This window comes from Phyllobates terribilis, unplaced genomic scaffold (assembly GCF_046119375.1).
Source record: "Phyllobates terribilis strain yellow unplaced genomic scaffold, ASM4611937v1 Scaffold_5__5_contigs__length_657084704, whole genome shotgun sequence".
In the NCBI taxonomy this organism is placed as follows: domain Eukaryota; kingdom Metazoa; phylum Chordata; class Amphibia; order Anura; family Dendrobatidae; genus Phyllobates; species Phyllobates terribilis.
In genome coordinates, this window is record NW_027362765.1 from 23,474,786 (window position 1) to 23,488,331 (window position 13,546).

The window sequence follows — 13,546 nt, forward strand, 5'->3', positions numbered from 1 at the left end:
CCTCCGCTGCCTCCAAAAAACCTCCACAATGACGCCAGGCCACAAGTTGGAGGGAGACTTTCTCATTTTTTTCAGGCCTGGGAAAACATTTCCTCCAGTCCCTGGGTCCTCAACATAGTGAGAGATGGACTAAGGAATCAATCACTTCAGCAGCCACGCCACTTGTTTGTGATAACTCCTGTAAGAAAATCCCCAGATGAAGAGCTGGCCCTAGAATCAGAGATCTTGAGCCTGTTGAACAAACGAGTGCTATGCGAAGTTCCGGTCAGTCAAAAAGGAAGGGGATTTTATTCCCCTCTCTTTCTAATAAAAAAACTGGATGGTTCATTCAGAACTATTATAAATCTAAAATCCTCAACCGATTTGTAGACAACTATACATTCAAAATGGAATCAATAAATTCAACAATAAAGCTTCTTTTTCACAATTGCTTTATGGTAGTGATACAGTAGATCTCAAAGACGCGTATTATTACGTCCCAATTCATCAAGATCATCAAAAGTATCTAAGGGTTGCTTTTTACATCCAAGGAAGTTGCAGACACTTCCAGTTCCAAGCTCTTCCCTTCGGGTTGTCGATTGCTCCAAGGATATTCATCAAGCTGATAGCCAAGGTGACAGCCTTTCTTCGCATTCAAAATACAGTTATAATACCATATCTGGAGCACTTCATTATAGTGGGAAATTCAGAGAGCCACTGTATTTCACAACTGAATCAAGTCATGGCTGTCTTGCAGAACTTAGGCTGGATGGTCAATACCCAAAAATCAAGGCTAGAACCCACAAGGGTCCACGCCTTTCTGAGGTTTACTCTAAACTCCGAGTGTCAGACTTGTCTTCTACCCGACAGCAAAATAGACAAAGTCACAAATTTGGTCTCAGCACCATACTCACCCCAGACATGTCCTTAAGGAAGGCTATGTCCCTGCTAGGTACTCTAACATCATGCATTCTGGCTGTCAAGTGGGCTCAATTTCACACAAGAAACCTTCAGTGGGAAATCTTGTCAGCACAAAGATTGTTAAAAGGGTATTTAGAAGGAAAGGTACATCTCTCCTTGCGAACAGGAACGCCCTCTTATGGTGGACAGACAGGTCAAATTTATCTTTGGGGGTCCAGTGGGACACAGCAGTACAAAACATCATAACGACCAATGCAAGCAACTCAGGGTGGGGCGCACACCTAGAAAATCACATAATTCAAGGCTCTTGGTCATTCTTAGAGAAAAAGGGGTCGTCAAATCTAAAAGAGCTATGGGCAGTGAGGAACACGTTAGAAGGCTTCCTCCCTTTACTCCAGGGTCGTCATGTTCGGGTTATGTCGGACAACAGAACCACTGTGGCCTACATAAACCACCAAGCGGGAACAAGATCATATTCTCTTCTGGAAGCAGTAGGCAGGCTTTTTCAAATAGCGGAGCAAAATCTTCTATCTGTTATGGCGCTACATATACGAGGCATAGAAAACACGAGAGTAGACTTCCTAAGCCGCAACAAGTTGAGACAAGGGGAATGGGCCCTGAATCCCAGAATATTCCATCAGATAGTACAGCTGTGGGGTCTTACCAGAGATAGATTTGTTCGCCAACAAAAACAACAGGAAAGTGGAGAAGTCCTGCTCACTAGACCCAAGGGGAAACCCATTGGCAATAGATGCCCTCCAGATTCCTTGGAGCTTCAAGTTGGCCTATGCCTTCCCTCCAATAGCTATGATACCTCTGGTAGTGAGAAAGATCAGGAATGATCAAGCGAGAGTGATTCTCATAGCCCCCTTCTGGCCAAAGAAACCATGGTTCTCCCTTTTGAGGATGATGTCACGATCAGACCCATGGATCCTACCAGAGACCCCGGACCTTCTAGCTCAGGGACCAATATTCCACTCTCAAGCGAAGGGTTTCCACCTAGCAGCGTGGAATTTGAGAGGGCAATATTGAGGGGCAAAGGTTTTTCATTAGGTTTAGTGTCTACTCTATTAAAAAGTAGAAAGCTCATAACCACCAAAATCTATGGTAGAACATGGAGAAAATTTTTAGATTTCCTAGGAAAGCCATTAAGCCAAAAACCTCCAATTAATTCCATCCTGGAGTTCTTACAGAAAGAGTTTGAGTTAGGTCTGGCTACCAGTACACTTAAGGTCCAGGTTTCTGCCTTGGGTGCGCTATATAACCATAACCTTGCAGACAATAAATGGATTACAAGGTTCATTAAATCTTGTGGTAGATCTAGGCCAGTCTCAATACCCAAAGTTCCTCCATGGAACCTAAATTTAGTACTTGATGCCCTAACTATCGAACCCTTTGAACCAGTTCAGGAGTTGTCTGCAAAACACATAACTCTCAAAACAATTATTTTGGTAGCTTTAGCATCGGCCCGTAGCGTAAGTGATTTGCGGGCCCTATCCATAAATCCTCCATATACACAAATATTTGAGGATAGAATAGTATTGAGGCCTGATCCAGCCTACCTTCCTAAGGTTGCGCTCAAGTTTCATAGATCTCAGGAAATTGTTCTGCCCTTCTTTTGTAATAGCCCAAAGACCCCAGGGGAACAAAAGTTTCATAACCTTGACATTAGAAGGGCTCTATTACAATACATAAAAGTAACTAGCCAGTGGAGACGTAGCCAATCCCTGTTCGTAGCCTTCCAGGGGAGTAGGAAGGGTTATGGGGTGACAAAAGCAACTATAGCCACATGGATTAGTGAGGCCATTTGCTTAGCCTACTCGACTAGTAACACCCCGATCCCTGACGGCATCAAGGCTCACTCCACCAGAGCCGTGGTTACCTCCTGGGCAGAGAAGGCAGAGGTATCGATAGATCAGATCTGTAAGGCCGCTACATGGTCATCACCATCTACCTTTTTCAAACACTACCATTTGGATCTATCCTGCCTATCTGACTTAACCTTTGGTAGAAGGGTGCTGCAAGCGGTGGTCCCTCCCTAAGGTGTTTCTTTCTCCAAAATTCTCTCAGGTGTGCTGTCATGGGTGAACGGAAAACACCAAGGTTATTTACCGGTAGCCGTTTTTTCCAGAACCCATGACAGCACCCGTATATTCCCCCCCTTCTTTCTCACCATATGGGTGTGCATGTTTGTTGGGTGTTATTTGATGTGGTGTTGGATTTTATATATAACTCTTTTTTTATGGAGGTCCTCTCAATGCTCTGTAACCAACTGAAGCAAGGGAGAGGTGCCGCCCTTTTATTTCAGATGGTTTCCTGTCCTCGAAGGGCGGATACTCTCTCTCCGGTGTGCTGTCATGGGTTCTGGAAAAACCGTCTACCGGTAAGTAACCTTGGTGTTTTACTGTGTGCAGCGTGATGGGGATCGGGGTGTCAAGAATAACAGCATGGAGGGGAGCCTTGCATACTAGGATGGGGATCAGGGGGTGCCTTGCATACCAGGATGGGGATCAGGGAGTGCCATGCATACCAGGATGGGGATCAGGGGGTGCCATACATACCAGCATGGGGATAAGAGGTGCCATACATACCAGGAAGAGGGATGAAGGGTGCCATGCATACCAGGATGAGGGGTGCCATGCATACCAGGAAGAGGGATGAGGGGTGCCATGCATACCAGGAAGAGGAATGAGGTGTGCCATGCATACCAGGATGAGGGGGGGCATGCATACTTGGATGAGGGGTGTCATGCATACCAGGGTGAGGAGTTCCTAGCATTCCAGGATAGGGATCAAGGGGTGCCATGCATGCCAGGATGAGGGGTGCCATGTATGTCAGGATGAAGGGTGCCATGCATACCAGTATGAGGGGTGCCATGGATGCCAGGATGAGGGGTGCCATGCATACCAGGATGGAGATCCAGGGGCTGCCATGCATACCAGGATGGGGGTCAAGGGGTGCTATGCAAACCAGGATGGGGATCAAGGGGTGCCATACATACCAGGATGGGAGATTGGGGTGCCATGCATACCAGGATGGGAGATTGGGGTGCCATGCATACCAAGATGGGAGATTGGGGTGCCACGCATATCAGGATGAGGATGAGGGTAGCCATGCATACCAGGATGGGGATGACGGGTGCCATGCATATCAGGATGGGGGCCATGTATAACAGGAAGGAGGGGGCCATATGTACCAGGATGGGTATTAACAGAATTGGGGGACATTACCCCTATAACAGTGTCAGCAGCAGACCCCCTCCCCCATAACAGTGCATCATGACCACATTTTTTTTCTATTTTCTTCCTCTAAAACCAAGGTGCGTCTTAAGGTCCGGTGCGTCTTATAGTCAGAAAAATATGTATATGCAGTCTGCAAACTATTCTATGACAATTTGTTCTCTAAGTGTCAAATAGCACTCCGTCCCTCCCGAGTATCGCCGTGTGGCTAAGCAGTAATGTACAGACACATATGAAGTATTGCCATGTGCAGCAGAAATTTGACAAATTTTGGTGCCATTTTTACCCATTTCCCCGTGTAAAAATGTAAAATCTAGAACTAAAACTACATTTTTTGTGGTAAAAATGTAATTGTTTTTTCTTCACTTACCAATGGTATAAAACTCTATGGCACACCTTGCTTGTCAATACGATCACTGCATCCCTAGATGAATTCACTGAGAGATGTAGTTTGTAAAATGAGTTCACTTATGGGTGGTTTCTGCTGTTCATGCACCTCAGGGGTTTTGCCAATGTGACATGGCACACTCAAACCATTCCAGTTAGAGTATATCACAAAAGTGAGTACACCCTCACATTTTTTGTAAATAATTTATTATATCTTTTCATGGGACAACACTGAAGATATGACATTTTGTTACAATGTAAAGTAGTCAGTGTACAGCTTGTATAACAGTGTAAATTTGGTGCTCTCTATATAACTCAACACACAGTCATTAATGTCTAAACTGCTGGCAAAAAAGTGAGTACAACGTAAGTAAAAATTACCAAATTGTGCCAAATTAGACATTTTTCCTCTCCGGTGTCATGTTACTCGTTAGTGTTACAAGGTCTCAGGTGTAAATGAGGGAGCAAGTGTGTAAAATTTGGTGTTATTGCTCTCACACTCTCTCTGGTTATTTGAAGTTATACAGTATGTGGCACCTCATGGCAAAGAACTCAGGAAGTTGAATGCACATGCTCAGCGTCATAGCTAGCCAGAGGTTATCTTCAAAATAGATGTATGAGTGCTGCCAAGATTACTGCAGAGGTTACAGGGGTGGGGGGTCAGCCTGCATGCCTAAAACCCTATTAAGCATCTGTGGGACATCCTCAAATGGAAGGTGGAGGAGCACAAGGTCTCCAACATCCACCAGCTCGGTGATGTCGTCACGGAGGAGTGGAAGAGGATTCCAGTGGCAACCTGTGAAGCTCTAGTGAACTCAATGCCCAAAAGAGTTAAGGCAGTGGTTGAAAATAATGATGGCCACACAAAATATTGACACTTTGGCCACAATTTGGCCATTTTCACTTAGGAATGTACTCACTTTTGTTGCCAGCAATTTAGACATTAGTGGCTGTGTGTTATTTAGGGGGCACACCAAATTTACATTGTTATACAAGCTGTACACTTGACTAATTTACATTGTATCAAAGTGTTGTATCTTCAATGTTGTTCCCTGAAAAGATGTAATAAAACATTTACAAAAATGTGAGGAGTGTACTCACTTTTGGCTTATACTGTAAATCTGAACTCCAATACAGTGCTCCTTCCTTTCTGAGTTTTCCACTGTACGTCAAAAGTAATTTTCAACCACATGTAGGGTATTGGCATACTCAGGAGAAATTGCATAACAAATTGTACTGTTCATTGTCTCCTATTATCCCTTTTGAAAATTTGGGGCCAAAGCAACATTTTAGTGGAAAAAATGGTGATTTTCCAATGACTCAGTCCAATGTTATACAATTCTGTGACTTGCCTGAGGGTTAAAAATGCTCACTACACCCCTAGGTGAATTTCCCAAGGAGTGTAGGTTCCAAAATGGGGTCATTTGTGGGGGTTTCTGCTGTTTTGGCATGTCAGGAGCTTTTCAAGTGTGACATAGCATCCACAATTTACTCCAGCCACAATTGTGCTACAGAATTAATTGGGCGCTCCTTCCCTTCCAAGCCCTGCCGTGCTCTCAAACAGTAGTTTTTCACCACAAATGTGGTATCTGCATATTCAGGAGAAACTGGACCCCAAAATCTGATGTGCATTTTTTCCTTTTATTCTTTTGAAAGGTAAAAATTTGGGGCTAAAGCAACATTTTTGTGGGAAAATTTATTTTTATTTTGAACGTTTTAAAATTCTGTGAAGCACCTGCGGGGTCAAGGTGCTCAACACAGCTCTAGATAAAAATTCCTTGAGGGGTGTAGTTGCCAAAATGGGGTCACTTGTGGTGGATTCCACTATTTAGGCACATCAGGGGCTCTGCAAACGCAACATGATGTCCACTATCTATTCCAGACAATTTTGAGATCCAAAAATGTAATGGTTCTCCTTCCCTTCCGAGCCCTGCCGTTCCGTGACTGACATGTCACTTTATGTGGTGATCAGTTTGGATGCTTCTTTTGACTCCAGTGATTCTGAAATATTTTTTTCTGTGACAAATTATACTTTTGTTTCTGGTAATGTTAAGTTAATATATTTCACATTTATTTTTGTAAATACTCGAAAATTGCCAAATAATTTAGAAAGATTTGTAACTTTCAAACTTTAAATTTGTATGCTCCTTAATCAAATAGTGATACCTGACAAAATAGTTAATAACATTTACTGTATTTCTACTTTGGGTCAGCAGGATTTTTCCAACATCCTGTCTTATTTTTTCTACATTCTTTTCCGGAAGATAGAAGGTATACAAGTTTAGCAGCATGTTTTTATATGTTCAATTAAATTTTAAAAAAATATATTTTTTGGGTAACAAATCACTTTTGAAATTACTTTGAGGGGCCTAGATTTTAGATAGACCCAGGAGGGCAGAGAAAATATAAAATCAGAAGTCACAAGAGTAGTCAGTAAACGGGCCAGGATCACAACAGGGTCATATACACAAGCCGGGAGCTGAGCACACAGAACTGAACCAAAGGAGAACAAGGCTTTATCTGACAGCTCCCAACAATATGCTTTGAACTGTATTAGGGTGTGGTGCTTCCCAATTACCAGAAGCAGGGAGTTGATTATTCCAGCTGGACAGCACACACACCCATACTGCCAGAGTAGTACTGATGGTAGTATGGTAGTACTGGCCCCAGGCACCCCAGTCTTTGTGACTGGACAGAGCCTGTGCCAGCTAGACCTTCTGGTTCTGACTGCTTCATCACCACCACGGCCTGTAGAATAAATGATGGCGGCGACTGGTGATAGAACCAGACATTGTAGGAGCAGATCTGAGAGGACATGTGACACACTATTTGTAGAAGCCCTAGTGTTACAGAATAGCAGAAAACTAGAGCTGAAGAAAACCCCATAAAGTGATAACATTTTTTAAATTATAACCATCTGTGAATTAATCTATATGAGGAGAGTGACTTTTTTTGACACCTGAGTGGGGGCTTGATTTTTACGGGATGAGTAGAAGTTTTTATTTGTAACATTTTCGCCTACTTAACATTTTTTGGTGGCTTTTTATTCCAATATTTGGGAGGCAGGATGAACAAACAGTTGAACACCACACTCTATTGGTTCATACTATGACGTCTTCTATTAGACTGTGATCTGTCATTGTCTTAGTGAATAATTCAATTATACTACATAACTTCCCATTTCTATGGACATTTTGAATAGAAATTTTAAAAAATATAAATGTCAAGGATATTTTATTAAAAAATAATTTGTTTTATTCTTGGCAGATGACTGTACCAGGAGATCAGAACGACAACTGAGAGTATCAGTTTTTAAATCAGACGACCTTGAGTTCACACAGGATACAATTGAAGTGAATGCCATTACTCCAGATATACCATCATCCCTTCACAGCAAAGAGCTCTCATCTGATCATATGAAACAGATCCTATCTTCTGGTTCATTACAGACTACTAAGAAAAATAAAAGTCAGAAAAGAGGCATTAAAAAGCAAACTGCTCTTAAAGCAAAGAAGCCAATCACACATTCAGAATCTGGAAATAATTTTCCCCTCGAAACATCTTTTGTTTCACATCAAAAAATTCACGCAGAGAAAAGATTTTCTTGTTCCAAATGTGGGAGATATTTTAACCAGAAATCAGATCTTGCTAGGCATGATAGAATTCATACTGGGGAGAAGCCTTTTTCATGTTCTGAATGTGGGAAATGTTTTGTACAAAAAGCAGATCTTCTTAATCACCAGAGAACTCACACAGGGGAGAAGCCATATTCATGTTCAGAATGTGGAAAATGTTTTGCAAGGAAATCAGCTCTTGTTAATCACCAGAGAACTCACACAGGGGAGAAGCCTTTTTCATGTTCAGAATGTGGAAAATGTTTTATACAGAAAGCACACCTTGTTGGTCACCAGAGAACTCACACAGGAGAGAAGCCATATTCATGTTCAGAATGTGGAAAATGTTTTGCATGGAAATCACACTTTGTTACACATCAGAGAAATCACGCAGGGCAGATGTCCTATTTATGTTCAGAATGTGGGAAATGTTTTAAAGAGAAATGGATTCTTGTTATTCACCAAAGAACTCACACAGGGGAGAAGCCTTTTTCATGTTCAGAATGTGGAAAATGTTTTGTACAGAAATCACATCTTGTTAGTCACCAGAGGAATCACACAGGAGAGAAGCCATATTCATGTTCAGAATGTGGAAAATGTTTTGCATGGAAATCACACTTTGTTACCCATCAGAGAACTAACACAGGGGAGAAGTCATATTTATGTTCAGAATGTGGGAAATGCTGGGCAGATAAATCAAGTCTTGATAAGCACCCGAGAATTCACACAAGGGATAAGCAATGTTCATATTAAGAATGTGGGAAAGGTTTTCAACAATAATGCCATATTGTTAAACATCTAAAATCACACACACAGAGAAGCCATTATCATACTTAGAATGTGAAAAATAAATGACCAGAAGACCTGCTTTGTGAATCATCAAAAATGTCGCACACGGGGGGAAACTATATATTTTATTGACAAGCTATACAAAAAACATATAACAAACAGTCATATAATTAAACGAGAAAGGGATGTTGCTTTAGATCTAACTGTATTTTTAGACTATAAAAAACATTTTTAACACAGAAAATTCTTCCTAAATATCAAGTACCACTTATAGTCTGGAGGCAGATTCCTTTGACAAAGGAGAACGCTGAGACAATGTCCTTCCCGATCACTGTGCATTCTGCTTTTTCCTACTCCTGCCTTACACTGATCTACCGTATGTGATCAGCGCAGAGCAGGAGAGGAAGACACCGGGACATGCACAGAAGCTGCACGTTCTGAGTGATGAGCTGAAGAACTTTCCACCAGAATGGCTCCAGGACCTTTCACATGACCTGGAATGAACTGCAAAAAGGGGGTAATGTATAAACAGTGTATGCAAATGTGTATATGTAGCAGTTTTGTGAATGGAAATGTGCATGTACAGTACTTGTAGCGCTGGAGTCCTGTGTTCAAATCACACCAAGGAGTACATCAGCAAGAAGTTTGTATTTGTATGTTCTTCTTGTGTTTGATTGGGTTTCCTCTGGGTATTGCAGTTACCTCCCATACTCCAAAGACATACTGATATGGAATTTAAATTGTGAGCCCCATTGGGGACAGCGGTGATAATATCTGTAAAGTGTTTCTGTATCTGATAGAGCTATATAAGCAATGCATAATAAAGATAAATAAAGGTGTGTATGTACAGTACAGACCAAAAGTTTGGACACACCTCATTTAAAGATTTTTCTGTATTTTCATGACTATGAAAATTGTACATTCACACTGAAGGCATCAAAACTATGAATTAACACATGTGGAATTATATACTTAACAAAAAAGTGTGAAACAACTGAAAATATGTCTTATATTCTAGGTTCTTCAAAGTAGCCACCTTTTGCTTTGATGACTGCTTTGCACACTCTTGGCACTCTCTTGATGAGCTTCAAGAGGTAGTCACCGCAAATGGTCATCCAACAATCTTGAAGGAGTTCCCAGAGATGCTTGTTGGCCCTTTTGCCTTCACTCTGCGGTCCAGCTCACCCCAAACCACCTTTATTAGGTTCAGGTCTGGTGACTGTGGAGGCCAGGTCATCTGGCGTAGCACCCCATCACTCTCATTCTTGGTCAAATAGCCCTTACACAGCCTGGAAGTGTGTTTGGGGTCATTGTCCTGTTGAAAAATAAATGATGGTCCAACTAAATGCAAACCGGATGGAAATGCATACCGCTGCAAGATGCTGTGGTAGCCATGCTGGTTCAATATGCCTTCAATTTTGAATAAATCCCCAACAGTGTCACCAGCAAAGCACCCCCACAACATCACACCTCCTCCTCCATACTTCACGGTGGGAACCAGGCATGTAGAGTCCATCCGTTCACCTTTTCTGCGTCGCACAAAGACACGGGGGTTGGAACCAAAGATCTCAAATTTGGACTCATCAGACCAAACCACAGATTTCCACTGGTCTAGTGTCCATTCCTTGTGTTCTTTAGCCCAAACAAGTCTCTTCTGCTTGTTGCCTGTCCTTAGCAGTGGTTTCCTAGCAGCTATTTTACCATAAAGGCCTGCTGCACAAAGTCTCCTCTTAACAGTTGTTGTAGAGATGTGTCTGCTGCTAGAACTCTGTGTGGCATTGACCTGGTCTCTAATCTGAGCTGCTGTTAACTTGCGATTTCTGAGGCTGGTGACTCGGATAAATTTATCCTCAGAAGCAGAGGTGACTCTTGGTCTTCCTTTCCTGGGGCAGTCCTCATGTGAGCCAGTTTCTTTGTAGCGCTTGATGGGTTTTGCAACTGCACTTGGGGACACTTTCAAAGTTTTCCCAATTTTTCGCACTGACTGACCTTCATTTCTTAAAGTAATGATGGCCACTTGTTTTTCTTTACTTTGCTGCTTTTTTCTTGCAATAATACAAATTCTAACAGTCTATTCAGTAGGACTATCAGCTGTGTATCCACCAGACTTCTGCACAACACAACTGATGGTCCCAACCCCATTTATAAGGCAAGAAATTCCACTTATTAAACCTGACAGGGCACACCTGTGAAGTGAAAACCATTTCCGGTGACGACCTCTTGAAGCTCATCAAGAGAATGCCAAGAGTGTGCAAAGCAGTCATCAAAGCAAAAGGTGGCTACTTTGAAGAACCTAGAATATAAGACATATTTTCAGTTGTTTCACACTTTTTTGTTAAGTATATAATTCCACATGTGTTAATTCATAGTTTTGATGCCTTCAGTGTGAATGTACAATTTTCATAGTTATGAAAATACAGAAAAATCTTTAAATGAGAAGGTGTGTCCTAACTTTTGGTCTGCACTGTATATATTCACAAATATAGCAACCCTTACCCCCACCCTTAAAATAAAAAAATACCCCAAATTTCCTCTTCCCTCTTCTTCCTCCCAATCTCAGTGATCTGCCATTCATTAGTTACTTTCAGCACACAATCTCCACCTCGCCACACAAGGTCTTTGAATACATTTTTTATGACTTTAAATGCTTTCAGTTTTGTATACAAGTTGTAATATTTGAGAGTGCAAACAAAATGTGAAAATGGACCGTTATATTTTTCAATCAGGTTTTTGTTATGTGTTTTTTGTTTTTTTTAAGGGAAATTAGAATTAAATGTCCCCAATGCCCCTTTCCCTTCTCCTTATCCATAATGCTGGGGTAAGATCATCTATACAGATATACAGAAGAATAGCGCTATCTCCATAGTTCTTTATACAAGGACATATAGATCAGACAAGGTCTTAATATTTAGGCCATTTCTATTATTCTCAAACCCTCTTTATATGAACAAGATCAGTGAGTCTCATTATACCGAGTAGAGAAGCTACAGGGACAAAGATCCCACCCATCTCGCACTAACACGCTGAAGGCCAGGCCCGGAGTATCCACCGGGCCTGGATTCTCTCATTTTTGCCTCTAGTGTTTCTTTTAGAATAAACCACTTTCTACAGTACTTTCTACTTTCCTGTAGTAATGACTTTGTTAATCACATTTTGTAGGAGGGTTCGTCTGAATCGATCTAAATATCATCAATTTAGAAACAATAAACGTCCTACCACAGTTTTACCGTGTGTCTAGTGTCAGTTCTTCTACGTTACCTAATAAAATACCTTGGTGTCTCCAAACAAATCTGCTGATTATAATTATACAATTGTAATAACTTCTCTTCAAAAAGTATCTATAATCCCGCAACATGTGTATAAGATCAGCATCTTCCGCTAAGCACTTCGGACCTTTGGCCTCTGTACATATGCTGACCTTGTGGAGAAACAGAGAGGTCATATATCTCCAGAATCTGATCCCAAGAAGCTTTCTCCTTTAGTTGCAAAGATAAATGTTCAAGTCACAAAATAAGGGATCTAGTAGTACATGTAGCAATACTAGGTTTAGTGATGCTGATACAGATGATCCTGAGACACAGCACCAAACTCCTAGGTCAGTTTTCCAAGTCTAAAAATGTGGATCTGGTACATCCCACAGATCTGTTGTATGAGGGGCTGTTATCTTTGGCTCTTTCGGTGTCCCTGAGATAAAATGAAGGTGGCCCTCTCTTTCTCATTGCCATGGATGGTACAGTGTAGTGTCTATGAGAAACCGTTGCTGAATCAGTCAGAAAGCACCAGTTCTCAGTAATGTATCAGGAAACTGAAGAACGCTTTTAACCTGCAGATTAGTAGCGTTCTGACACCAAGCGGCTCCAGCCCTAAGAGCCCCCCTCGGCAGCTTTGCTCTTTCAGTCATAAGGGAGGTGCTGGTGTCGATTCAGTCACTGCTTTGTGTATGGAGAGTGGTGGCTGTAACCGCACCACCGGCACTGACTGACAGCTGACTTATCAGAGCCAGCTGTCAGTGACTGCCAGGGGCATGGTTACAGCCACCACTCCCTACACACAGCAGTGACTGAAACTGCTCCAGTGCCTGCCCTACGACAGAGAGCGCAAATCTGCCAAGGAGAATAAAGTTAAATTCCTGCCAGCAGTGTGGCTTTGCATGTTAATAGCATTAGCTTACATGACCAGTTCCCTATAACATTCACGCTGATACTGCGCTCTCCCCATCTGCTACTAATCCTTTATCTCTAACCTCCTCCATAATAGAAGTAGCAATCCTACAAGTCAATATCGACCCTTTAACGAGCCTTGCAATATGACTTAGGATAAAAGCCAAACCAGTACCTCAATTTGCAAACACGGTATTTGGGGGTATTGCCCCTCGTTAGTATGAGATCTTATTTGCCTAGGTGAGAGGCTAAGACTGGACCCTGCAAATTGAGGTTCTGGTTTGGCTTTTATTCTAAATGAAGTGGGGTTCCCCCTATTTTTGATTAGCGGCCAAGTTAAAGCAGACAGCTGCAGGTTTATATTATCAGGCTGGGAAGGTCCCTGGTTATTGGGCCCTTGCCAGTCTTAAAATACAAGCCCGCAGCCACCACAGAATTGGTGCATCACACTAGATGC

At 42.0% G+C, this 13,546-nt stretch overlaps 1 protein-coding gene across 2 annotated transcripts in view; it reads left to right on the top strand.

Annotated features, from left to right (window-relative positions):
* The window catches only part of LOC141271795 (uncharacterized), a 43,361-nt gene extending 34,418 nt beyond the window's left edge, over positions 1–8,943 (top strand). For both annotated transcript variants that reach the window (XM_073681949.1, XM_073681950.1), the window contains exon 8: positions 7,794–8,943. In XM_073681949.1, the coding sequence (XP_073538050.1) occupies positions 7,794–8,893 (1,100 nt within the window). In that variant the 3' untranslated portion in view covers positions 8,894–8,943. The remainder of the gene's footprint in view (positions 1–7,793) is intronic.
* Positions 8,944–13,546: the final 4,603 nt, after the last annotated feature.